Source organism: Salminus brasiliensis, chromosome 9 (genome assembly GCF_030463535.1).
Source record: "Salminus brasiliensis chromosome 9, fSalBra1.hap2, whole genome shotgun sequence".
Lineage (NCBI taxonomy): Eukaryota > Metazoa > Chordata > Actinopteri > Characiformes > Bryconidae > Salminus > Salminus brasiliensis.
This window is the reverse complement of record NC_132886.1, coordinates 15086909-15112159: the sequence shown is the minus strand read 5'-3', so window position 1 is coordinate 15112159 and position 25251 is coordinate 15086909. Positions and strand designations below refer to the sequence as shown.

The following is a 25251-nucleotide window of genomic DNA, read 5'->3' as shown; positions in this document are numbered from 1 at the left end:
TTCCTGTAAAGCCATATTGCCAATAGAATAGGGGACTTAGGAGCAGATAAGCATGAACCTTTTGGCACCATGCCTAAAGCCAGGCATGGGCTAGAGGGGTATAAAGCCCCCCAGCAGTAAGCTGTGGAGCAGTGGAACTGTGTTCTCTGGAATTATGGTGCGCCATTCCAATACTTGGGACGTGTTGGGGAGTTGGGGATGAGATGGGCGGTGTTCATCCACCATCCTTATCTGACTAACGCTCTTGTTGCTGAATGCAATCCAATTCTCACAACAATGCTCCACAATGAAGTAGAAAGCCTTTCTTGCACAGTAGAGGCGGTTACTCCAACAAAAGCATGATTAAAATAAAAAAGGTGAAAAGAAACAATGTATGAGCAGGTGTCCCAATACATTTGTTCATATAGTGTATATTCATGGCATGATGCATGGCTTTTTTAGCATCAAAGCAAAACAGCAGATTTAAAATAGGCCAAAAAGTTGAAAACACCAAAGATTTGTGTGGCAGTGACATTATCAAAACTCTAAATGTGTAGGAAAATAATCATGATGAAATTTGACTTATTAATTTTCATACTGCATTCTCTGAAACATAATTCAGACCAATATATATAGAACAATGCTGGTGACATTTTTTCTGCATAAAGTGGAATTTCCTATAAAAGTTGGTGTTGGTTTATCGTGGGATATGAATTCTAATAGTACACATGCTACCTGATGAAGTCACTTGTCCTCACTGAAAGACGCTGGCTTTATGTCTTGAAAAAAGAGGAGCATATTTTCAGCAGTTATTTAGATTATTGTGCTGCACAAACACACTGCAACAATCCCAAAGTTTCCATTATATTGAACACCTGAACATACTGATCAGCACTGATGAGCTCTCAACAGTGTTCATAATGTTTCACAATCCTGGAAATGTTTACTTTACTCTGTAACCTGAAAAACAGTCTCCTGTTAAGTCACAGTATACCAACAAAATTGCAACCTCCATAAAGTGTAGTCACGCACTAATGCCACTTGTATATCAGTAGCAATGACTCAATTGCTCCTTCAAGTGGTGCGCAATGTGAATAACCTCAAGCTGGCTTTCACTATCAGTATAGCACACCCTCTTTAGTTTACAGTCACATATCCTAGTGTTTCAACAGATGGTTCAAACTTCTTTGTAAATAATTTGGGTAGTTTGTTATGTAATAATAAAAGCCCTGATTCTAAAAACCATGCATTTGGTGATTTGCTCCTGAGAAGAATGCCAGCAAAGGCCCAGTGGGTCATGGCTGTCGTAAATTAAATTGCATAGAGAAATCACACGGCATTGAAACCATGAAAACACCGGAAACCATAACATTCAGAAGTTACAGTGTTAATCCTGCAGTCATCCTGCAGTGCCCCTGGAACAGAGAGGGTTAAATGCCTTGCGCTAGGACCCAACAGTGGCAATTTAGCAGACCCACAACCCTGTGATCAATAACACAGTGCATGAACCAAAAAGCCACTGATGTTCCCACTGTTCCCACTGGTAAATACTGAGTACTTCAATATTAATATTACCTGTGTCAAACCATCGTGCAAAGATTGAAGTGTGACAACAAGAAAACACCCTTTAAAGATCAAGCTCACAGTATAATGTCACTGTATCTTCATTTTTTAATGTGTTACTTTTTACATGTTCACTGGCGTCTCTGGCTGGTGCATCAGATCTGGGTACGTAGCCCTTTTCTTTGAGTGCGTTCGTTGTCCAGTGCATCGCTAATTGCATCAGAGAGTTGGGAAAAAGAGGCGTTGACTGGCTGCACACGTGTCTGAGGAGGCGTATGTCAGTCTTCCCCCCCATATGGATGGGTTGGGTAATTGCCAATCCCAATGAACCCAATGAAAATAGGTAAAAAATCTGAAATTAAACTTGCATAAAAAATCAATTGGAATGGACTAATAGACATGCCCCAAAATGACATGTGATACAATCTTTTTACATTGACTTCCATTCAAAGTTTCTATTTTGGAATACAAAAAAATAGTTTCTGCATGACAGTGATGATTTGTCAGTATTTCTAAACCATGAGGTCATTTAAGATTATGAATGGCACTGATCTCCACCCTCACCATGCTGATTTACTGTGATTTAGTCCCATTTAGTACATTTGGTAAGCATTGGCACAGTTTCTATACCAGTTCATCCCTAATAGCTGCCTGATTACATAAATATAGATACATGATTATATAAACAAGCATGAGTATGATTATGGTATAATCTATGTGTAAGTTGACTGACAGGCTTTAGAGATGTGTAATCTGGTTAAGGATGACCTCGTCAGTATGTGTCCTTCTTATAGAGGGCCATGCGAGCCCTTTGGCCTAATCCACGCAGCATGTAGGTCACCATCTGCTGCGCTTATAGCTCTGACCACAAAAGGGCGTAGTTTCATTGTATGTTAGAGCACAGAAGATCAAGGCCTTCGTCGTCCTATTGCAAAAACGTCAGACACACATCCACTGAAACAGGACAGGTTTATTGAGAACTGTATTGAGTTTTATACAGTTGTATTTTTTTACATAATTGATTTAATAGGCAAATATCAATTGTGTCTTCACTTAAGATCATTTGAATTCTAAAAGACATGCTAGGAATAGCTATAGGAAGCTAATTCAACCCGTTATTCAACCAATTTTAAAGGTGAGGACTGTAATGCAACAGAACAAACAATTCTGCAACTGAACTTTTAACATGCCTAACTCTGGATACTTTGATGGTAACATCAAGATTGAATATTTTTTTGTCTTCTCATAATGATGTTGTGCCCTATTCAAAAACATTACATCTGAATGTTTTCAACATTTGAAATCACAGATGCTGTACAGTGAAAATGAGAACACAACTGAAAAGGTTGTGCCTTAATGACATCCATGGGAGTCCATGCTAAACGTACAATATATGGACAAAAGTATTGGGACACGTGCTCATTCATTGTATCTTCTAAAAATCAAGGGTATTAAGAAGTGTTATCCTGCTTTTGTTAAGTAAAAAAAAATTTTTGGAAGGTATTTTGGAGCATTGTTGTGAGCATTTGATTGCATTCAAGAGTGTCAGTATGGTCAGGCTGTGGAATGACCTTCACCCCACCTCATCCCCAGCTCCCCAACTCATCCCAAAGGTATTGAATGGAGCACCATTATTTCAGAGAACACGGTTCCACTGCTCCACAGTTCAATGCTGGGGGGCTTTATGCTACTTTAGCCCATGCCTGGCATTAGGTATGGAGCCAGTAGGTTCATGTTTATCTTCCTCAGATTTTGGCTTCTCTACAGGGACTAGACAAGCTGTGTGTGTGTGTGTGCATTTGCACATCTGTGTCAGGAATGGGTGCAACATAAAGTAGTCAAATGCATGCATTAGATAGGGTGTCCACAAACATTTGAACATATTGTGTACTTATTCTGTATGTAAACCGTTTCTTCTGCAACATATTTCCCTCACCTCCTTATGTTCTAACCAGGCCAAAGTTATGAAGTGTTCTCCTTCTAGGTGCTAGAAACTGAAGTTCAAGGAACAGATGAATAAGACAATTTTCTAAAATGTTAAGTACTAACACATCATAACATACGTATATGGACATGTTATCACATAGACCATGAGATGAAACCCCCCCCCAATCTTTTCTTCTTCCTCCCTTCGCTCCCTCTCTCTCTTAGATCCAATCCCTCTCTCGCTGAGTAATGGATTCCCAGGGGATAATTTTAGTTCCTCATGTGACTTCAGCTCGTGTCACAAAGGTGCTTCATATTCAGAATAGGCCGGTAGTCCTTCCGTGCACGGAACAGGGTAAGCCTTGTACTTCCTGAGAGTGAGCCGAAAGCTTCTGAGAGGTAGTTCTGGAATTGAGCATTAAGGGAGGCTTGGACAGATGTGTGATGAGCTTGTTGCTTGTTACAATTTAAGGAGGACTTCCAGGAGGTGAGGCCATGGTCCAGTTCAGCCAAATAGACTGCCTTCAGTGCTTCCATTATATTCCATGATGCGTTCTGTCTACCATTCAGTTAATGCGGAATCCATGTATATCCATAAAGACACAAGCTAACCCAGCTGCTGAGAGTGGTATAGATCCAGAGTTTAACTCAGTCACCGTGGACCAGACAGAGAGAGAATAAGAAGAACACTCAACCTTATAAAGGCTTGTTCTGTCTATTGAATTCAAATGACAGGGCATTTCATTTGACTCATTTCACTTCATGTCTCCAGACAGGTTCGCAAGTTCAAAAAGGCACAGGTGAAGGGTCGTCAGTGATGGTGTATCATGACGTTGCCTTCATCGGCCATGGTGAGCTGGGCCACCTGGCGCACAGCCGAGATCTTCTTCACAGCCTTTTGAAGCATCTGTTTAAAGTCCTTGGACTCAGGCCTGCAAAACACCACACAGCAACAGAGAGCGGCCCATCAGCCTGGTTTATCTAGTACAGCATCGCTATGTGATCAGCTGTCACTTTCATGAATTGAAATATGGCTTTTGTTTCCCCACCCCCACTAAAACTAAAGTTTGTACATAGATGGGCCTAAAGTTTATCATCCAGTTACAGAACGAACGCGCATGAACGTTCTACATACTGGGGATCACAAGGCAACTCCTAATACACAAATTGGTTGTTTGTTTAGGCCTATGTTAAGACACTGATGCATGGAACACGAGGAGGACACGAGACATACAGAGCATGACAGAATACGCAAACAGACACACATCAGCATGCCAAACATAGCCAGGCATCCGGTTTTCAAAGGCTGACCACATTCACAGCTATCCATATCAGTAGAGTGCCATGCCATCTGAAAGGAGAGAGCATGTATAACTTGCTATCTTTGGCTCCACATGTCATGAATCTTCCAAGTCCAAAAATGTCTGTCCAAAACCAGAGGGGCTAAAGTGTCATATACTGTGATATTACATCAGCGTTTGTCTTTTGATTTCTCTGTAATCGTTTTTTTTTTGTTGTTGTTCATCAGGTTTAGTATCCTTAGGAATCTGATTACAAGGTCTAGAAAATAAAGATTTCTGAACCTTTTGTTAGTGTATGAATATAAATTATATATATATAAATATATATTTTTTACTAATTTGGCTATAAATGAACCCAAAGCTAGTAGCCAGAAATTGACATTAGATTATTTACATAGTGGTAATTGGTGGCCTTTCGCTTCCATTCACTTTTACCATCGTTAGCAATCTTTAACCTTTTGTAAACACATTTGAACAGGCACACAGACACACAATGTATGCTCGCAAAGCCATAATGACATGCTGGGTGGTACAAAAAGAAAAAGTACAATGACAGTCAGCAGATTACAGAAACACTCTTACACTTTTCCAACCGCTGCATATGTAGCATACACTCGATTACCACAATTATCCACCCATACTTACGAAAGAGTGAGAAAAAATCTCATTGACTTTAAACACACTTGTAATAGAAGCTGAGGGACAGTCGCTACAGCATCTGCCTATTGTCTCCTACTGAAGGTGAGTTTTGAGTCAACATGTTCTCTCCTCTTTTATTAGCGCAGAGTAATCTGTGAAAATGACTGTGTGAGGTAACCAACTGCATGCTAACGATACATCAGATGGAGATTGCACTGAAAAACAGTGAAAACTTGAAAGTAGAAGAACTGAGTTATTTCGTTGTTGGAGAATGTATTTCCAATATAATAGCCCTTCCAGCCCCCTCCCACCTGTCCCAGATGCCTCATTCAGTAATGTTATACATTCTCCATGCATAACATTACCTCAGTTATTCTTCTTTGCAAGCTCTTTCTCCACTTTCTGCCTCTTGTATGCGGCTATTTCCTCCAGCTGCAAGCCATGTGCCATTTGCCTGCAAAAATACATTGGACAGGATAAAGAAAAAAAGACATGGGGACACACACAAAAATGCCGCAGGCCACAGGACGGCCCTGTCTTACCCAGACTTGAGCTCAGGTGGGATGGGTAAAGGTTTGGTGAAGCCGTCCCGTCCAGTGAGCCAGTAGGTCTCTTCTGTGCCTTTGCCCTGTGGAGAAGGTTGAGGATGAGAGCTGCAGGTGGTGATAAGAGTAGACTTTTTAAAACAGGCCATATTGCAGGGAAAGTGACTGGAAGGCCACATCTCACATCACAGTGAGATGTTCGTTAGCAGTATGCTCAAAATGGTACATAGTATAACTGAAGATCCTCCTCCATCCTCCATCTAGCCTCTTTACAGAGAGTTTGAGCTGCTTTGGGTCAAAGCTTTGAGATCCCAATTGAATGGAATTGGTGTTTTTAATAATATAAAACTAATCTGGTTACAGATGAGAAGTATTTACTCTATATTAATGTGTGAAAATGACTCCATACTACTGATATGGCAGATTATGTTAAAAACAAACAAACAATGTATTCCTTTAAAACACAACATGAACGTAGAAGAACTAGAGTTATTCATTGTTGGAAAAAGTTGGATTTTAAATAATTCATAAGATTTTTTTTTTCCCTGTTTTCCACCCTAATGCATAACCATGCATAACCAGCCAGTGCCTCTTTTCAAACTGCCATCAATGCAACATCACTGGGCAACCAATGCCGTCGGAGGAGAGCGCTTGGTAGCAAGCTCTGATGCATCACCGAGCAGACGCCCGTGCCAGCCAGCATCACACTGAAGTGATGTGGAGAAAGAGAGCCATCTACCCACCCGGAGAGAACAAGGCCAATTGTGTTCTCTCAGGCTCCGACTGCTGATGGCAGGCAGTATGTGTTTGTATGATTTGTGAATGGATATAGAATATGTGATGAAGTCTGATCCACAAATGATCTGTTTTATATCAACCACTGTTATATGAATCTTACCATGGAACAGGTAGTGAAAATGACCTTTTTTCCTGCTCCTAGACTGAGACTTGGGATGATGAGATGTTTTTCTGTATGGTTTTGTAGGTTTCCTTCAACTCAGACTGACATGTAGACAGGTTTATGTGTTAATATGTTCATATTTAGCTTCAGAATCTTTCTTCATACAGTCCTTTTTAAAGTTGATCATCCCAGAAATGTGGAAAATCATTCATTGAAATGAAATAACTATTTCCCATTTTGTTGACTCCTTTGGCAAAGTGGCCTTGTGTCCTACCTTCGTTTCAGTCCTGCCTCGTAACTGCACCTTGTAGCCAGCTTTCAGTTGCAGCAGAATCTGGACGGTACTGGAGTGAACATGGATCCGGTATGCTATAGGAATTCAAGAACCCAAATCTATCACATAAGCAATACGCAAAGTGATAAGCAGATCTCACAACGTGCTGAAGGTGAACAACTCACGCATCCCTGTAGCTTCCATTCTAGAGGCGGTGTTCACTGTGTCCCCAAACAGGCAGTACCTTGGCATAGTCAGGCCCACAACACCAGCCACACAAGAACCTATACACATGGAAGAACCAGTCAGCTGTCAGTTTAAACTCCTCTTTCAAAATAAAATCCGGGATAATCAAAACAGAGCTGGAAAACAGACCAATTTCAATTTTAAGTTGCACCCCCATGCCCACTATCTAAAACCCAACTGAGGAATGTGGTGGTGTTAACACTAGAGAGCACCTCATCTCCTTCACATTCTGCTAGTCTTGGGACTATCCATCGATATTGTCTGTTCTTTTCATTTGTTTTCCCACAAACCCTTGATAAAATGAAAATCAGGCCCTAACGCCCTAACCAAAGACACATACTCACTATTTATACATTAAAATATTATTCAATACATTCATTGCTTGGTACTTTTTACTGTCCATGTAAATCCACAAAACTAACACATACAGAACAATGTTATATAGTAGCAGTTATAAAAAGTGCTAAAAACTGACAGCAAACTCTTAATAACTGTCATAACAGAGTGTGTCAGAGGAATATTAAGGTGTCATGAACTGTGAACATGTCTAACCTGAATTAAGTCCTATTCGGATCCGGACTGGAACGTCAGGCATGTGTCGCATCTTAAATGTTCCCACAGCACTGAGGATGTCCAGAGCCATGTTGGCAATCTCAGCTGCATGCCGGTTTCCGTTGGGCACTGGTAAACCTGAGGCCACCATGTAGGCATCACCTATGGTCTCTACCTAGAGATTACAAAGAGCAGAACATGTAAAAAAAAAAGGTAAAATCAAGCTATTTACAGTCACATTAAACCACAGCAGCAGTATCTTCTTTATTTCCATTATTTACATGTTAGGTTCATAGTATACATATACTGAATGATTTATAATAACCAGTCGTAAGATTAATTAGTAAGCCTGCAGTTTAAAGAGCCCATGAAGATGCAAAGCACTCAAGCACTACTACAAAGGATCCTCAAGGGAACACTTGCTCAGATATACAGTTTACACTGCTTTGTGCTATTAATGTCATAACTAAATGAATATTGTCAAAGTAAATAAATTGAAATTTAATAATGCATCTATAAAATATATTATTAATATACCCTAAACAAATCAAAGCCCTAAACAAATCATCACAATAAAAGCCCTAAACAAATCATATAGCCCATTTAAATACAGAAAATTAATTTATCTATTTAGTTGAATTACTTTTTTTTGAAAGATTTTTTGAAACTGTGGTTCTGTGTGGTTACATAATAAAGAGACCACTGAGCCAAATCGTCTCACTCATACAGCAGTCACATATACCTTATACACGTCATGGTTGCCAATGATAGCGTCAAAAAGCGTGTACAGGTCGTTCAGAAGGTCAACCACCTCGATGGGCTCACTGTTGGCTGAAATAGTAGTGAAGCCAACGATGTCACTGAAGTAGATGGTGACGCTGTCAAAGTACTCTGGCTCCACTGTGGATCCTAGCTTCAGGGCCTCAGCTACTGACCTGAAGCAGGAGAATAGCAGGTACACCTTCCACTGTTAGAGTATGGAATCTGATAGAACAGTAATGCTACACACATGGGTTTTTTAAAGCAATAGTTTGAGGGAAAAAAACTAATTTACTAATGTTCCCCTGTTTCCCCCCCAAAGGACATCTTAATGATAATAAAATGTTGAGAATTTGAAGTCTTTGAAGTCGTGCAGACTCATTTTTATGCATTATTTGACTCACGGTGGCAACATCTGTGTAAGCAGCTTTTCTGTCTTCTGTTTCTCCACCTCCAGCTCCTCTGTCCTCTCCCTGATCAGCTCCTCCAGGTTAGAGGAGTACTGCTCCAGCATCCGCAGCATGGAGTCTATGATGTTAGTTTTCTTCCCTTTATTTATGTTCTTGAACTAAGACAGGGGAGAGGTAGCAGAGAGAGACTCATACACAGGCCCTGAGGACTACAATGGACAGCTTACCAACAAACAAAAAGCTGTTTATTGTGGTTCTTAAAATTCTTAACATAGAAAAGTATCTACAAATCAATGTCCACCATCTTTGGTAAAGCTCAGACAAATACAGCTGGGTATAATTCCCTTTTAATGAAGTGGAACATTCTTAGACATTATAACATTAATAAAGAAGAAATGAATGAAGGTAAGAATGTCTCTGAAAATGGATCTGCTTCTTTGGTGAGCACTTTCAGGTTATGCATGAACCATTTTAAGAAACCAAAAATAAATATTATCCACGATATAATTAAAATAAAATGATAACCTGACTAAAAATCTCCTCAAAGGTGGGTCTTCTCTCAGGCTGCTCATTCCAGCATTGCTTCATCAGCTGGATGCACTCCACTGGAGCATGATCTGGAGATAGCACGGGGCGGCATAACGGAGGGGGCTTCCGGACTTTCTGAACTATTTCTAGGGTTTATAGAGAGATTAAACAAATCGCTTAGCGTCGACACAAGGAGGAGAATATTTCATGTAAACAGATATTTATTAACTTGGTGCTATAAAACTGTTTAGAAACCAAGAGTAATTTAAGCTAGCCATTGGTGTTTATATGTAACACCTATACTGGTACACTCTCACTTTCATGTGTGCCTCATGTAAATCCTGCCTTATTAACTCCACCAATGCATCACTTACAAATCTGTAAACTGTAAATGCCAACCACTGTGCACATGGTAGTAGAAAATACAGTAGTGTATTCTGTGAGTATAGCAATATAATCAAGCACAAAGCTTTAATTACTTACAGCTGTGGTCATAAAAACTCAGCTCCACAAGGAGAAGGAAGTATTTATGTGACCCACCCTCAGCAGATGACTCTAACATGCAGAAAGGAGGCCCTCGAACCACCACTTCCTGCATGACGATGGAAAAGCTATACACGTCCCCTGGGAGAGTGCCACTCAGCCCTGGGAATGAACCTCTTAGGATCTCAGGAGCAGTCCACAGCAGCTCTGTTGAGCAGTCAGATATGAGCACACATACACACACAACAACACATGTAAATGATACAAACTTACACAAAGATGCTTAAACACACACACACATGCACACTCACCCTCAGCTGGTGGTTCAGTGTACGGGGACTTCTGGGCTTCTAACACTTTATTGTAACCATAGTCAGTCACTTTGAGTACAAAGCGTCCATCGACCAAACAATTCCTGGATTTCAGCCTTCCATGACAGACGTTCCTGTGGTGGAGGTACTTCATACCCTGCACGCCAGAAATGCATATACCCTCATATTGTCTCATTTAGTACATTAATATTAATATTACTATACCCCCATCTATTGTAAAACATGAGAGGATAATGCATCTCTCATCAAATATAAATTGGTTGCAGCAGTTCAAACCAGGACAAATCATTCCTGTTCCAACCAAGTTTCCCTCCAACCAACTAGTATTGGGAACACCACATGTCTAAATAGGTAAAGGTGAGGACCCCCAATATTCAATATTCAGTATTCTATCAGGATCAAGGAGATGTGTCTACTTTTCTGTCAGTCTTGATGTACATCCAAAGCACATAACACAGAGCCATATAGCCTTGTAGCTAGTGAACCTGATGAATTTCAAACAGCTAGTTTAGACTAATATAGATGCCCATACACTATGTAGCACTACCTCAGAAAATGTCGATTGCAGCGTATCTAAAGCCACAACAAAATGGACCCAGAAGGGGCTCCAACTGTGGTATTTATAGCTTATTAATTAGTTGAGTTAGTAAAGTTTCTATCCAATGATTTTTTTTTTTGTCATGACAAATGTTTTAATGCTTTGTGGGAAAAAAATATTTAATGAATTTCAATCTTGGTCTAACACAGTGGGGAAAAACTGTCTATACAGTCGTTGCAGTTTATATAGATATTTAGGTTTTCAAAAAAGAGCACTTTAGGCTGTTTGCCATTGTTAAAAGATCATGGCCAGGAGCTTCAGAAGCTTTTTATTTCCATGCCAATTTAAAAAATACTACAAAAAAAACATCTATTGCTGTTAAAGTACCCACTGTTAGACTGTGACTGTTCAGTCATCCTGGTCCATCTGACAGGTCTTACTGATCTATGTAATGCTGATTTAATTACTGAAACTCAATGATTTGGATCTTTCAGAATATTTGGTCTACTGGGTTCTGGCATTTGGACAGGGTACATGTAGACCAATAGCTGCAATAAGAAGGCGGGACCTAAACAGTTAAACACATGTTTAAAGCTGTAAAATCTGCACATAGACTGTAGAAGCAAACACTGCCATGAAATTGATGTGAAAAGAGTAAAATGTAGAAGTGTCTGTACTGCATACTGGCACATACCAGCCCACTCTGAGCTCTGGTCTAACCTACATAGCACATGAAGGTAGCTGTATGTTTTAGCTCGGTTGTTGAGTTTCTTCAGCTAACTCTAAAACTCTAGGTTGTGGTCAAAAGAATGGACATTCAGGCTTAAGGATTACTCCTAGTAGACATGCAGTTTGCAAACTGTGCTAAAAAATAAGCTTCCAGTACTTGTTGGCTACATTAGCTCTAGTAGCTACAAAACCCAGTAAGCAAAAAAGTCTTGTTAAGGGAACAGCTTTGTTAATAAATGTGAATTTCACCCCAAGGCCCCAGTACTCTTATAGAGGGCGCTACCTTAATGAGGTCCAGCAGAAGTGAAGACTTAAACATCCAGTCCAGCTTGACATCATCATTAACCAGCAGGTCTTCCAGGCTACCTCGGGAACAGAACTCCGTCACGATGGCGAAGACTCCACAGTCGTAGAACAGGCCCATGAAGGGGTTCACGTTCTCGTGCCTTATATCCTTCATCTGCACATGGAGCAGGAACTTACTCAACCACTTTAAATTCTCACCAGTAAAAAATGTATGAGTTAAAAAAAAAGAGCATGGGCCTTTCAGGATGGATCTGGAAGCTTAAGGGAGTTCAACTTTGAGAACTCTGATTGAGGACACTGAATTCTACCAGATTGATGGGAAAGAATTCACTCTGCAATTATTATGTGACTTTAGTGTGAAAGGGTCAATACTGGAAAAATGCAGAGGGGACCAACCAGTTCAAACACGTCACTGGTGCTGGGGTTGATGCCCTGAAAGGTTCCGTCGGGAAATCTTTTTAGCCAAGCCCAATCTCCCTGCAGAGCAAGAGGTGGAATCTCAATGAACCCAACTGAACCCTTTTTGAAGCCAGAGTAAGCTATAGTTAGAGTGTGAGTGTCTTTTACCTCATAGACAGCAACATTCGTGTTTTCATGGGTGGCTGGTGATTGACTCGAGAGTGGAGACTTAAGGCTGCGATCTGAGAAGCTTTTCCTTGTGTCACTGGTCCGACTGTCATCAAAACTCATCTTCTGTTTCCAGTAAACAGTGCCAGTCATTAGTGCTGATCATCTCATGTTAGTGTCAGTAATTTGTGTGTGTATGAACACCTGTGTGTATTAATTACCTTGTTACTCAGTGATGGGATGATGAAGGTGATGTCTTCTAGGGTTAGTAAGATTTTATCTGTGCCCCGAACTAATCGGACATGGTTGATTCGTCGCCTAGAAGACATGTACATTTCAATGCATCTTATATGATGACCTATTTATTGAATGATGTGAAGCATCAGCATCCACATCTGATATTTACATCTGTTATGTACTTCAGTTCACTAACATGTGTGAAGAGTGAGGACTACTTGCTAACTAACTGCTGTGTTAAAGAAAAAAAGGTACAAAATGGCAGGAAGATAGTTACCTTATAAAGTAAATGCAGGCAGCACAGGAGAAGACCAGAAGAATGATACAGAGGGAGAGAATAATCACCTGGAAAAGATCCATACCTAAAGAAAGAAGGAGAAAACCTTTGAAATAGGTCTTATCTGCATGTCTGTCTACGTGGAATGCGTTTACCATGTGCGTAGCTATGCACAAACCATATATGTGCATGATGTATGTGTGTGCTGGTTTCAGTATATCTAATGGTAACAATATAAGCAAATGATTTTGGGCTAAAGAGAATAGTCCAGCATTTGTCAACCTAATCTATATCTGCCACATCTGTAGCATGCAGATAATTAACACCATCATTTTGGAGCATTTCCTTGTATGTAGAAAAGAACATGAACTCTTTGAAACACTCTTTAAAATCCTTATAACATAAATTTTTTTCGAATACTTTTATAAAATAAAGTCTGAATACCATCTTTTTTTCAGAGATAGGAAAAATGAAGAATTTGTGGTAACATGTTACTAAAGTAATGGTGTGCCTGACATAGTCCTGTCTTATTGTATATGGATGCCAGAAAACCTTATTTGGAAATGACTTTTTGCCTGGTTTGCTCCAGTGTCTGATAGTTGGATAAAACATCATAAGGGCAGAATATAATACAGCTGTCGTTTCAAATGTATGTTATATTGTCAAGTGGGGAACTCTCTAAACAAGCTCCTTAATTGGTTAGAACTGAAGGCCTTATCAACAGTTCCAATAGGTGGGATCAGTTTAATCGATGTCAGTTTAGGCCTTCTGGGCCTCCGCTTCCCAAACAAGAAGTCAGAACTTAAAACAGACAGGAAATCACTCACTTCTCTCACATGGTAGCTTTAGCCACACTGCTGGCTACCCAGCAACAGTCCAGCATAAACTGTAACCCCTTAAACAGCCTGTGGCTGAAAGTGTTACTACAGACTTCTGTTACCAGAGAATACCCTCACCAGTTTGTCCCTGTAGTAGTTACTGGGTGATATGCCTTAGTATGTAATAAGTCATTGCATTAAGAGGTTAAATACAAAAACAGGCGGCAGAAACAAAATAATACAAATTATCGGAATATAATTAAAATTAAAACAAATATCAAAATCTAAATAAGTGCTTAATTTTTCTCCTCTCAACATAAACAGCTATTTGAGTGGCTGACAGCAGCACAATCCTCAAGCTGTGATTAGGGCTATGTATAGGCAAGAACCTGGCAATGCAATACGTATCACAATACAGGTGTTACAATTTCATCTATTGTGATATGTTAAATGGTTTTCTGGGGTCTTCTTATGTTGTGGATTTCTTGCCTTTTTTACTGATTACTGATTCTGTACGAAGTTGCTTTGTGACAACACCAGTTGTAAAATGCACTATACAAATTTGATTTGATTTGATTTGATATAATGTGATACTGTAAACAGGGTGATATATTGTGATTTTGTTAAATAAAATTTTAGGAAAATTATCGTAGTATAAAAACACATCACCATATGCATCAATTCTCAGAGAATTTAATCCTTCTCTTAGGTTTAATTTAACCTAAGAGAAGTTAACCTACTCAGAACAGTTCTAAAGGATCTAAAGGATCTAAAGAGACAACACTGCTATCTAGAGGTCGGTGTTTAAACACAACAAAAAAACTGATACACGATGAATTCAAAATCTAATCTGTATCAATATCAATACTGAATCAATACAGACTTGCAAAAAATAACATTGCAATACTTTGATAAATTGACATTTTCCTATCCTTCTTACTGTGAAGGGAAAAGTTTCAAACTTTTCTGCTTTTTGAAGAATATAAGGCACTTCAGAAATGTGGAAGTGCATGGCCATTAGATTAGAATAGCACAGATTAGCGTAATTGTGCTATACCATAATTTTACTAAATGTGCATGAAATTGGTCAAGTTTGTTATCTGTGGGTACTATACCTACGCTACAAACACAACAGATAAATGTTAGGTTAAAAATCCATGAAGAATCCTCACTCATCTGTATGTCTGTATGGTGTTTGTATGCTCAGGTGATGTGCATGTGCTGTCTGTTGTGTTTCTCACCTCCACTACAGATAACCCCCTCTGTGAACCAGCAATTGGAGTCAGCCTTGGGTGGTCCCCAAGTCGGAAAGTGAATAGGGTGACCAAGGAAGTGCACCATGTCCGTCTCCATCTCAATGCGGTAGGAAGGCCTAAGTTCACAGGAAAATCCATCTGTGTCAAGCACCACGTAATCCAACAGACCTGAACCAGCATTTGATGTGCGAATAGGGTGGCTGAAGCTTTTGAAAGACAGGTTGCGGGCATGCTGGGCCAGGCTTCCCCCAGACATCCACCTCCCTGAGACTCGCACACGCCGCATGGCATGGGCCACAAACAGTATGGAGGAGTAGATGGTGCCAAACAGAGGAGAGACCTGTCGGATAAGTAAAAGGAAACAGGTTAAATAGGAGTATTATACATATCATCTAGATTTAAGTTGCTTACTAAATACAGGTATTAACACTCCCTGAAGGTTTTACTATCAAATCAAAACAAATCATTCCTCAGCTCTGCACCTGTTGGGGTTGGAGGTTGGAGGGCAGTTCTCCGCTCTCTTGCGCCTCGGTGAATGCATGATAGAAGGAGCGCTGTTCTGGAGACTCCACAGTGATGGTGAGCACAGCATCATAGGCCTGCAGAAGTTTGCTGTTGTTGTGTAGGGCAGGCTGGTGCTGGTGATGGTACGGCAGGCTATAGAGGAGGGTATCATAGGGGACGAACACTAGGGAGCCATATGTCATCTGCATGTCATGGGCCATCTCTAGGAGCAGCTTCTGAACCTTGCCCCCCACTAAGACTGAGTGCATGCAGAGGATGACCACTAGAGGGAAGGAGTAAATGAATGAGTGAGAGGAAGTGCAGGAGTGAGAAGAGTTGCCTGTTTTAACAGATACACCTACCATAGATACACTTTGTAGGTTTCTAATTACTGGCAATCTGTTGCTGCTCTCTGCTCCACCCATCACTGGAAAAAGACCACCACAGGCCCACCACTGATCAATTAATATGTGGGTGATTTGGATCTCACCTGAGACTCTCAGCAGAGCATACACTGACATAGCAATGGTATGAGTGTATTGGGCACAATGTTGTTTGCTGGGTTTTGTTGCAGTGTTCTAGAACATACAGTATGTTATAACATGCAGTTCCTGTGAGCCTGATAAACAGTTGTTAAACCATGTCTGGGTGTTTTTTTTTTTATCCTACCCAAAGTCAAATAACTAACTATTATATGTTACTTATTCATATATGTTATTATTCATACAGCAAAGAACAACTTTGAACAATCTTTGATCTTTATGTGGGTAGATCCACTACCCACATAATATCTACTACTAATTGATATTTTTGAATATCATGATAATTTAAATTTGTCACTTTAAACTCTAAAACATATTTTCTTTACTTGGTTAGCTTACATCCCTGTTCATATTAAGCACTAACCATTTTGTCATGGCATTCAAAAAAAAAAAAAAAAAAAATATATATATATATATATATATTTGGTCTTTCATTGGTCAAAGTCCTGTGACTTTTCCCCGACTCTAAACCCTAAGTTTGGCTGACGTAGATTATCAAAGGGGACGGGCACATCTAAGTAACCAGTAATTCTCATGTAAACAAAAGGTCATAGAGAATTTATGGCAGCATGTTCATGTTTGAATGAGCCTACGGTGCTGAATACTTCCATTTAGTAACTGCAAAAACCTGTACATGAATCAAACATGGTTTCCTTAAACATGGTAATCTTCCTCTTTCTATCTCTTTCCATGATACACACTGGGGTTGGTCAGATGACTGAAACAGATAAAAGGTGCTACAACGTTCACAAGATGCTTCATAATAACAGCGCTATTGCGACAATTCTGCAGACAATAAAAATGTACATTTTTTTTACAAGTGATCTGATGGTGGTCCCTTTCCATTGATAAATGGGTTACAGTAATGGCCAATGCCTGTTGGTACCCAGTAAAAAATACTAAGAAGAAGAATTATGAGTATCAGCATTAGTTTAAGGTATAATTGAACTTCATGTTAACTCACAGCGCAGGTCCTTAACTTTCTTGACCTTGGTCAGGGCATCCAGCATGCTGACTGAGTCCTTCCCGGTGGACACCACTATCCCAACAGGCATGCTGTGGCTGCGCAAAGCACTGGCCAGCACATTGGCAGTTTCTATCCAGACGTCCTCGCCCGAGGAAATGATGCCCACGTGAGCCCAGCGGAAGTGGTGCATGAAACGCAGCAGCACCAGCGAGGGCAGGGGCATGGTACGGGCAAACGTGGGGTGGCTACGAGGACTGTCCAGCTCATAGCTAATACATGACCAGCTGAACACTGCTTTGTTCCAGCTCCTCCCCAGCAGGGACGCCGCGTCGCAGTAGCCGGGGTTGACGGGCCCGATGAAGCCGGATGCCCGTGTGTAGTAACCGAGGAAATGGGAGAAAGCATGTGATGTCTCACAGTCCTCCTCCAGAATAACATAATCAAAAGTGGTCCCAGGCCAGAGGGAGGGGTCCCGGTTGATACGGCTCACGGCTAGTTGTGCTGCCACACCGGGATAGGCCTTGGCAAAGAGGGGGTCACAGGACCACGGCCCCACCACCCCGACCCGGAATGAAGCAGCAGTTTGAAAGGGGAGAAGAACGTAAAGCAGGATTAGGGAGGCCCAGAGGGGCCAAGTGGAGCGGATTGAAACATGACTGTAGTGGTGGGGGGAAGATGCATGTCGATCAGGGGTCTGGAGTGCTCTCCTGGCCCGTTCTGGCAGTAAGCTGTAGAAGGCATTGAGCTGCTGTTGCATCTCAAGGCTACAGCTTGCCTGCGCAGTGGGTTGGTTGGCACAGTCTGGAGCCCACTCACTGTCACATCGAAGATGCCTTCATTTCAGTCTTCACATAGTTCTGTACCAAGAGGAAATCACATAGCTGAATTTTTCTGTGGTCCAGAAAAATACATACACTGAATTGCCAGCTAATTAGTTAATCAGGGCTGAATCAAGACATCATGGAATCATGGGCCAACTCTGCCTGATGCCTTTTTATTGCTTTCACTAGCATTCAAACCATCCTTAGCAGGTCTCCTGGTCCCAGGTTTGACCACTTGCTGGGCTACAGCCCCTAAAACCTATTGCATTAATAGGGCCCTGCATATAGATTCAATTTGTAAATATAAACACTACTGACTCTATTTTTATATTTGTATCAGCACAACTCCTACTGACATGACAATACCATGTCAGTGTCACTGCTGAGCTGAGAGTGGTCCACCAACCAAATAATATCTGTTCAGTGGTGGTCCTGTGGGGACACCTTTTTACTGATAGATAGGTGGTAAAGAGAGACTGCTAAACTGAAAGCTAGTGAAAGCAAAATAGGGCTACAGTCAATAAGGGTAGACCTGCATTCAACTACATATAGGTGTATAGGTGTTCCTGAAACTCAGCAGTGCATGTAGGTATAAGGTAGGTGTACCTAATAACTGGCAACTCAGTGTAGGTCATGGGGTACATGGTGTTTTAATGGGGAAAAAAGCTGTCTTCTAGCAAAAGTAACATTTCTATCCAGAGATTCGCATTGACTCACTGGTGTCAAGTGATTAGGGTTAAGAAGAGGATTCACACAATCCTGTTAAGTGTAGACTGTGTCACATAATTCCATATTGCTACAAGTTACAATTGGCACAGTGAAGGAAGACCCTTTAAAGTTACTTTCTGGAGACCCCTGAAGTATATATTTGCTCTTCACTGCAATCAAAGCAGTGTGCCATTTCTACAACTGCATGAATGTGAATCAGTTGCCTGCTGTATAAATGAAAAGCATTTGAAGAGCATTTGTTGCAAAAACAGTAGGTATTATATTGCTTATATCTGTCCATGGCATTTAAACTAATCCTTCTCTGACAAATGGCTTCAAAATACCAACCACAAATATAATTGAAACTCTCCATATATGAATAATATAAATATAAATGAACAATTCCATTTTAATGGAAAATAAATCGAGTGAGAGGGATCTCTGAAGGCTGTGCACTACTGCATGTGAATATAAAGTTAAGGCACAGTCACTAGTTTCAGCTATACAGAAAACTATAAGCAATAATAAGCGAGGTTGTTCTTCACACATGAGCAAATGAAGTTCACTCACCGTTTTAAAAGTGAATCAAGTACATTTGGACAGTAGCTTGTGATCCTCATCCATGCAGATAACACCTGTTGACCACCATCATTACAAAAAAGCCTCCACATTCAAAAGAACTTTGAGATGCTCACAAATATGACATTGTTTCAGTGTTGTGAAATAAGTTAAAATCTATACTATGGATATGAGATATCCAAGTGAGCGCCATTGGTTCTGCAGAGGGCCCTGACAGGGCTCCGGTCAGCATTGGGTTACATTTGTAATCCTCTCCAAGTCTCCTCTGCCTTGCAGGACGGCACAGCCTACCTGGAGATTATATCAATCCAATTTCAGTATTTCACTGTGAGACGAGAGTAGTAACTGATTTAAGGTTGTATATCTATCTATCTATTTATCTATCTATCTATCTATATATATATATATATATATATATATATATATATATATATATATATATATATATATATATATAATTTTGATTAATGTGTACCTGTATGGATATTGTCAATTGATGATACTTTTACATAGACCAAAGAGTAACTATGCTGATAGATGTTCATGTTCCACTGTAGTTCTACAACAAATCTGATACTACACTACACTGATACTAACTATGCTGCAGAAAGAACCAAATATTTTGAGAATGGAGAACCTTTTCAAGGTCAAAAGAACATTTATTTAATGGTATGTTTCCTTACCAATTTGAGGTAACTCTTCATTACAAATTTGTTCTGTGGTTCCTTATGGATTCAAATGTGGTTCCTCTATGGCATCCTCTCGTAGAACCATTTGAGTGTAGCTTGGAGCTGATACATGTTTTTACGCTAGTTCATTTTTAGAAGTTACATTTGCTTGAGTCATTTAACTCAACAGTTTCTTTCGGTGTGACTTTCATTTACTGCCCTCTGTATACTGCATTATTAATTGGGGATTAACCAGTGTTGTTTATGGCTTGTATGACTAACATAAGATCTTAGAAAAGAGGTTCATTTACATCATCCGGTAAACCAGGGGTGTCTAATCTAGTTGTTAATCTTCTAAGAAGCTAACATACTTAAGTTATGTACTGCATGTATGAGCATGGACTATAGCTATACATTTACAAGCTATACATTTATTCAGCAAACTATTATAATATAACAGCCATAATTCAATACATCAAGTGACCAGGGAATGAATGTGTGCACATTGTATGGTATTGGTTTACAAAATGACCAGTTTCCTCAGTGATTTAGCATGAAACAGCATTACAGAGAAACAGCCATAAACAAGCACAATGTGAAAGTGCGTAAATGGCGTCATGGGAAGAGAGGCGCAATACACACTGGAATGGTCCTGCGGTTGGGTTCTCCAACCAGATGATCCCATTGGTTTATTCATTACTGTGGTTGTTTTGGAGACATGCAAGTGTGTTCCTCAAGTAGCATGCAAATGCACAAACTTAAGACAGAACCAGATGGCCTACTCGCACGAGTGCCTGCAACTCCTTATGTCCTTATAAAGCTAAACTCAGCAGGCCGAGCAGAGCAGCCCTATTAGTTGTTGAATTTGGACAGACTCTGTGCCACAAACACTGGTTGGTGGATTACTGGGGTAGAATCACGATCTGTTCAAACACTACAGAAGCTCCCCACTCATGCTTAATTTGAAAAGTGCAGAGAAGATTACTGTGGGAAAAAGTGTGCTGTGGCCTGTGACGGCTACCCGAATAGTCCAAGTCCCAAAAAATTGGCATAAAGAACAAAGCCATTTTATTTTTGTGTATTTTTTATTGTATTGTCTTTAAAAGTTCACAGCAGAGAAGTGGACTGTGTGGCATAAGACATTTAAGGAAAGCATCAAATAAGAGACAAGAAGAAAGTAAAGTAACTAGCACACAGCAAAGGTCTTTAGACTTTAGAGGCCAGAGCTGTTTAATATTTGCACACACAAAAAAAAACAATCATGGCATCGTTACACTGAATGTGGATCGTTGACTCACAGAGGAATAATAGTGGACAACTATATATGATTTAATAAAGAACTAAGATCCACTAATAAAGATCTGCAAATGATGATTCACCAATCAAACAGGCATGCAAATGGTTCTTTGAGTTATCATGGTTCTATGTAGGATCATTGCCTAGATCAAAAAACCCTAACTAACTCATTTTAGAATAACAGAGTGAATGGTGTTTGAATCATACTGATATTTACTTACTTATCTTTATCCAATGTTTTGACCAATATTCAAACAGATAGTATCCCAGCTGAAAAAATAGCATACATCAGCATGATCTTAACTCCTTTATGCTGGTCTGGTGCTGGTATCGTGTTGGTTGACCAGCATACTTTGGTTGGTTGACCAGTACACCAACACAACCTTTGCTGGTTTATGCTGGTTAGGTTCAGGTGGACCAGCATACCAACACAACATTTGCTGGTTTATGCTGGTGTGTTTATGCTGGTGTGGATCAGTTTGACCAGCACATCCACACCAACACAACCTTTGCTGGTTTATACTGGTGTGGTACTGGAGAGATACGGGCTGTTTTAGCTAGTGACCAGCTATGTATTTATTGTACTCTAGAATGTTTAAATGAAATAACTGTTATTTTTGTCTGTGTTGCTATTTCAGGTGGAATTGATGCCAATTAAAAAAAATTATGCCTTTTTTTAAAAAAAAACATGCATATAATAGCATCATGAAACAATCGTAAATGAAAAGTATCAAGTGCTTGCAATTCCCAAATTAGTGCTTCCCTATTATAGACAGAGGAAGGCAATGTGACCATTTCTGAGTAAATTCAGTGGAACCGTGGGTGTGTTTGTGAATATGTGTTTGTGTATATAAAGTTCAGCATGTATGACTGATGGTCTTACATTATACTAATCTTACATTAAAATAAATGTGTTTCCCCCAAAACCAACTGTGATATGTGATTATCCATAATCATTCATATTATTGGAAGGTCAATAATGCATTTTTTTCTGTGCCTCGGTGGTTTACTTTAGTGTGCTAGCTACTGCCCACTTCTTTTGATTTAGAGTTCATTCCTCAGCCTGAACACACTGTCCAGGAATTCTGATTTTCTTGTTTACCTTTTAAAGGGAATAATACAGGGCTAATACTTCATAGCAACAGGTAAAGAGTGACTTTGAGACCATCAAATAAAGACAGAAGGAATTCAGAAAATCCAACCCAGCAGACTGTCTTCTCCTGGGCAAGTGTTCCAGACTTCAGATTTAAGTGCAGTACCAGTTTATACAGAGTGGGGGCAGTAGAACACAGTTCAGTGTTACAGGCAGTCCAGCAGCATTGAGGGTTTCAGGGGGTGGGAGGAAAGGGGGTTTACTGTAGACTGCTAGACACAAACCTCACATGACAGATGTTGTTAAAATCCTAAAACACACATGTGATTAAACTGACACTGAAATGTGTAACTCTAACTTCTACTTAACTAAGTTCTCTCAGCATTTATATCATCTGATCTGTCCACCCTAAAGCTTTCACTATAACCTCGCTGCTCCTCTTTTGTTCCCCCCTTTACACACACACACACACACACACACACACACACACACACACACACACAGACACAAAATCCTGAACAAATGCTTTCCCTTACCAAATAATTACTTTCTTATGTTGTTGGTGGCCGATGAGAATTCTTGAGTCATATTACAATGTTTTGGCAGAGCTAGGCCTGTGTCGTACTGCTCCCCTGCTCCCAACGGCTGCTCATACTGAGAAAGAAAAAAATCTTTCCATGGCTTTGAGATAAGAAAGCACTTGTTTTTGTGATTAACATTTTATTCAATTTTAAAGCATTAAATTTCATCAAACAGAGCAAAATATGTGCACAATGGATTGGGGTTTGGGCGGTATCCATTTTTATTCATTTTTATTTAGCTTCCCTACAATCCCATCCTGTCTTTTTTTTTTTTGATCAGATATAGCATTCAGTTTGATTACAGGGTGACAGTTTTGAATCAATCATTCAATCAAGTGTGAAACCCTCAGTCTGACAATAACAAATGTTTAACTGCTCTGAATCTGGAGAGCGCAGCTGGTCAACATTGATTAGCAGGATAACAGTCTGCTCAACACAGAACAAATTCAGGCTGGCTGAGTGAAAGCCTACTTATAAACAGAATGCTGGATGTAAAGGTTTTAGAGCTGTTGCCCACTCGTTAACTGCTGAGCTATCAACACAAGTGAAAAAGAGGAAATGGGACAGGTTCTGCTGTTTGGACTCGTAGCCAGATACCTAGGTTTAGATAAGTTAGCTAGCAGGCTAAACACCACAGCATGTGTTCCAGCTAACTGACACACACGTTCCTGTTTCCAGGCACATTTAAGTAGACTGGCTCATGCAGGTTTTCTTTTTCTGTCTTTCTGTCAAATGTTGCATAGCCAAAATATGCAACTGGTCCTGGGCCTGTTTTTTTTCCCCCCACCTGTTTCCAGAGCAGGACATCACCAATCAGTGAGCTCTTAAATGCACATGTAATAGATAGACACAGAACAAAAATTTGGCATCATTTTAAAATACCATCCTCATTTGTAAATACTGCAGTGTCATGTTACCACTGTACCATAATGTTATATAGTATAATGTTACTGTTATACCACCCAACCCTACAATAGATATGCATATACATAAAAAGCCATAAAACTAGCACTATAACTATACAGTGGGATGTGCTGAACAGGGCTAAGTCATGCTTGACTTAAAGGATCATTAAAGTAGGCCTAAATTTTCCTTCTGTTCCATTCGGCCTATTTCAGAGGAGACACGCTTATATGCTGCCACTCTAGTTAGCAGATTATGCCAGATTACAGATTATGTCTGTAATTGATGAGTTGATTTCCATTGTTGGACGAGCAATCTTCTACCCAACATTATGGTAGAAAGCACTGTTGACAATTTTTTCTGTAGTTTCACCCCAAATTCTTGCCTTGTGGGGAATGAGAGAGGAAGGAAGAGATGACAGACGAATAGAGATTTAGAACAACACCACATTTGAATTGAAAAGCACAATAAAATATTGTTATTTAGAAAAACAAAAGTTGTTCAGCTCAGTGTTCAACTCTAGCTAGATATTTAGCTTTAAAGAGACCTTAGAATGTGATAATTAATATTTCCTGGTATTCTCATGGGCTCTCCTTACAGTCAAGAACTGGACAAGCTGAGAGATGCCGAACCAGCATTTGAAGGAAAAGAAGCACGCAAACTATGGTAGAGTACTATTACAGGATTTCACACAAATATGACACGGGTTGCGCAATTCTCGTGAGAGGTCTCGTGCAGCTCCGCCAAAGTTACTTAGTACAGTTTTCCTATGAAATCCTATGAAAGTAAATCTGAGCTGGAAAGCTAGAGTCCAAAAATATGTAACAGTCTTGACTCACCATATTTATACCCCCAAGCTTTACATATAAAATGTTGCATTAATAATGGGTGATGTAATTCCAACAGGGAATAGAGGACAGAATGTATTGTATGTAGAAGTAATTTAAAACAATGGTAAGTTTAGAGACAAGATGGAAAATTGACTACTTACTGGTAATGTTAAGACTGGGTGGAATAAACTTAAAATGATAGAATAATGGATAGAGAGGCTAGAAAAAAGAAGAAAGATTTCCCTTCATTTAATGCCTCCTTTACCAATAATCTAAACCAGTTATGTAGTGGATATGATTCTAGCCAGAATGGTCTGATATATGATAATGTGCACACTGCAGTCAGCCGTTACTCCTTCATTATACTTAATGAGAGGAAAGTAGCAGCTAGTCTGGCAAGGATTAGGGATTAAGACATTTAGTGCCCCAGGCCTTAGAGGACATACCCAATTTACATCTGCATTTACTAAATTGTTTGAGAGGCTGCTTGCCAAACATGCTGTGCCTCAATTATGGAAACAATCTACAATCATTCTTACCCCCCCAAAAAGCCTCACTGACCAGCGTTTTGAGAAAGTGCATGGAAAAGGTCA

At 39.9% G+C, this 25251-nt stretch overlaps 1 protein-coding gene across 1 annotated transcript; it reads right to left on the bottom strand.

The window, feature by feature from the left end:
• Positions 1 to 4279: 4279 nt before the first annotated feature.
• Positions 4280 to 17936, bottom strand: gc2 (guanylyl cyclase 2). Its single transcript, XM_072686767.1, has 18 exons — positions 17177 to 17936; positions 15649 to 15953; positions 15152 to 15506; positions 13093 to 13177; positions 12800 to 12896; positions 12579 to 12704; positions 12408 to 12488; positions 11989 to 12165; positions 10418 to 10574; positions 10164 to 10313; positions 9621 to 9769; positions 9090 to 9253; positions 8669 to 8861; positions 7927 to 8101; positions 7314 to 7412; positions 7129 to 7223; positions 5951 to 6036; positions 4280 to 4400 (listed from the first exon to the last, which is right to left on the bottom strand). Exons 1-18 carry the CDS (start codon positions 17934 to 17936, stop codon positions 4280 to 4282), a joined length of 3375 nt encoding a protein of 1124 aa, XP_072542868.1.
• Between the last annotated feature and the right edge of the window lie 7315 nt (positions 17937 to 25251).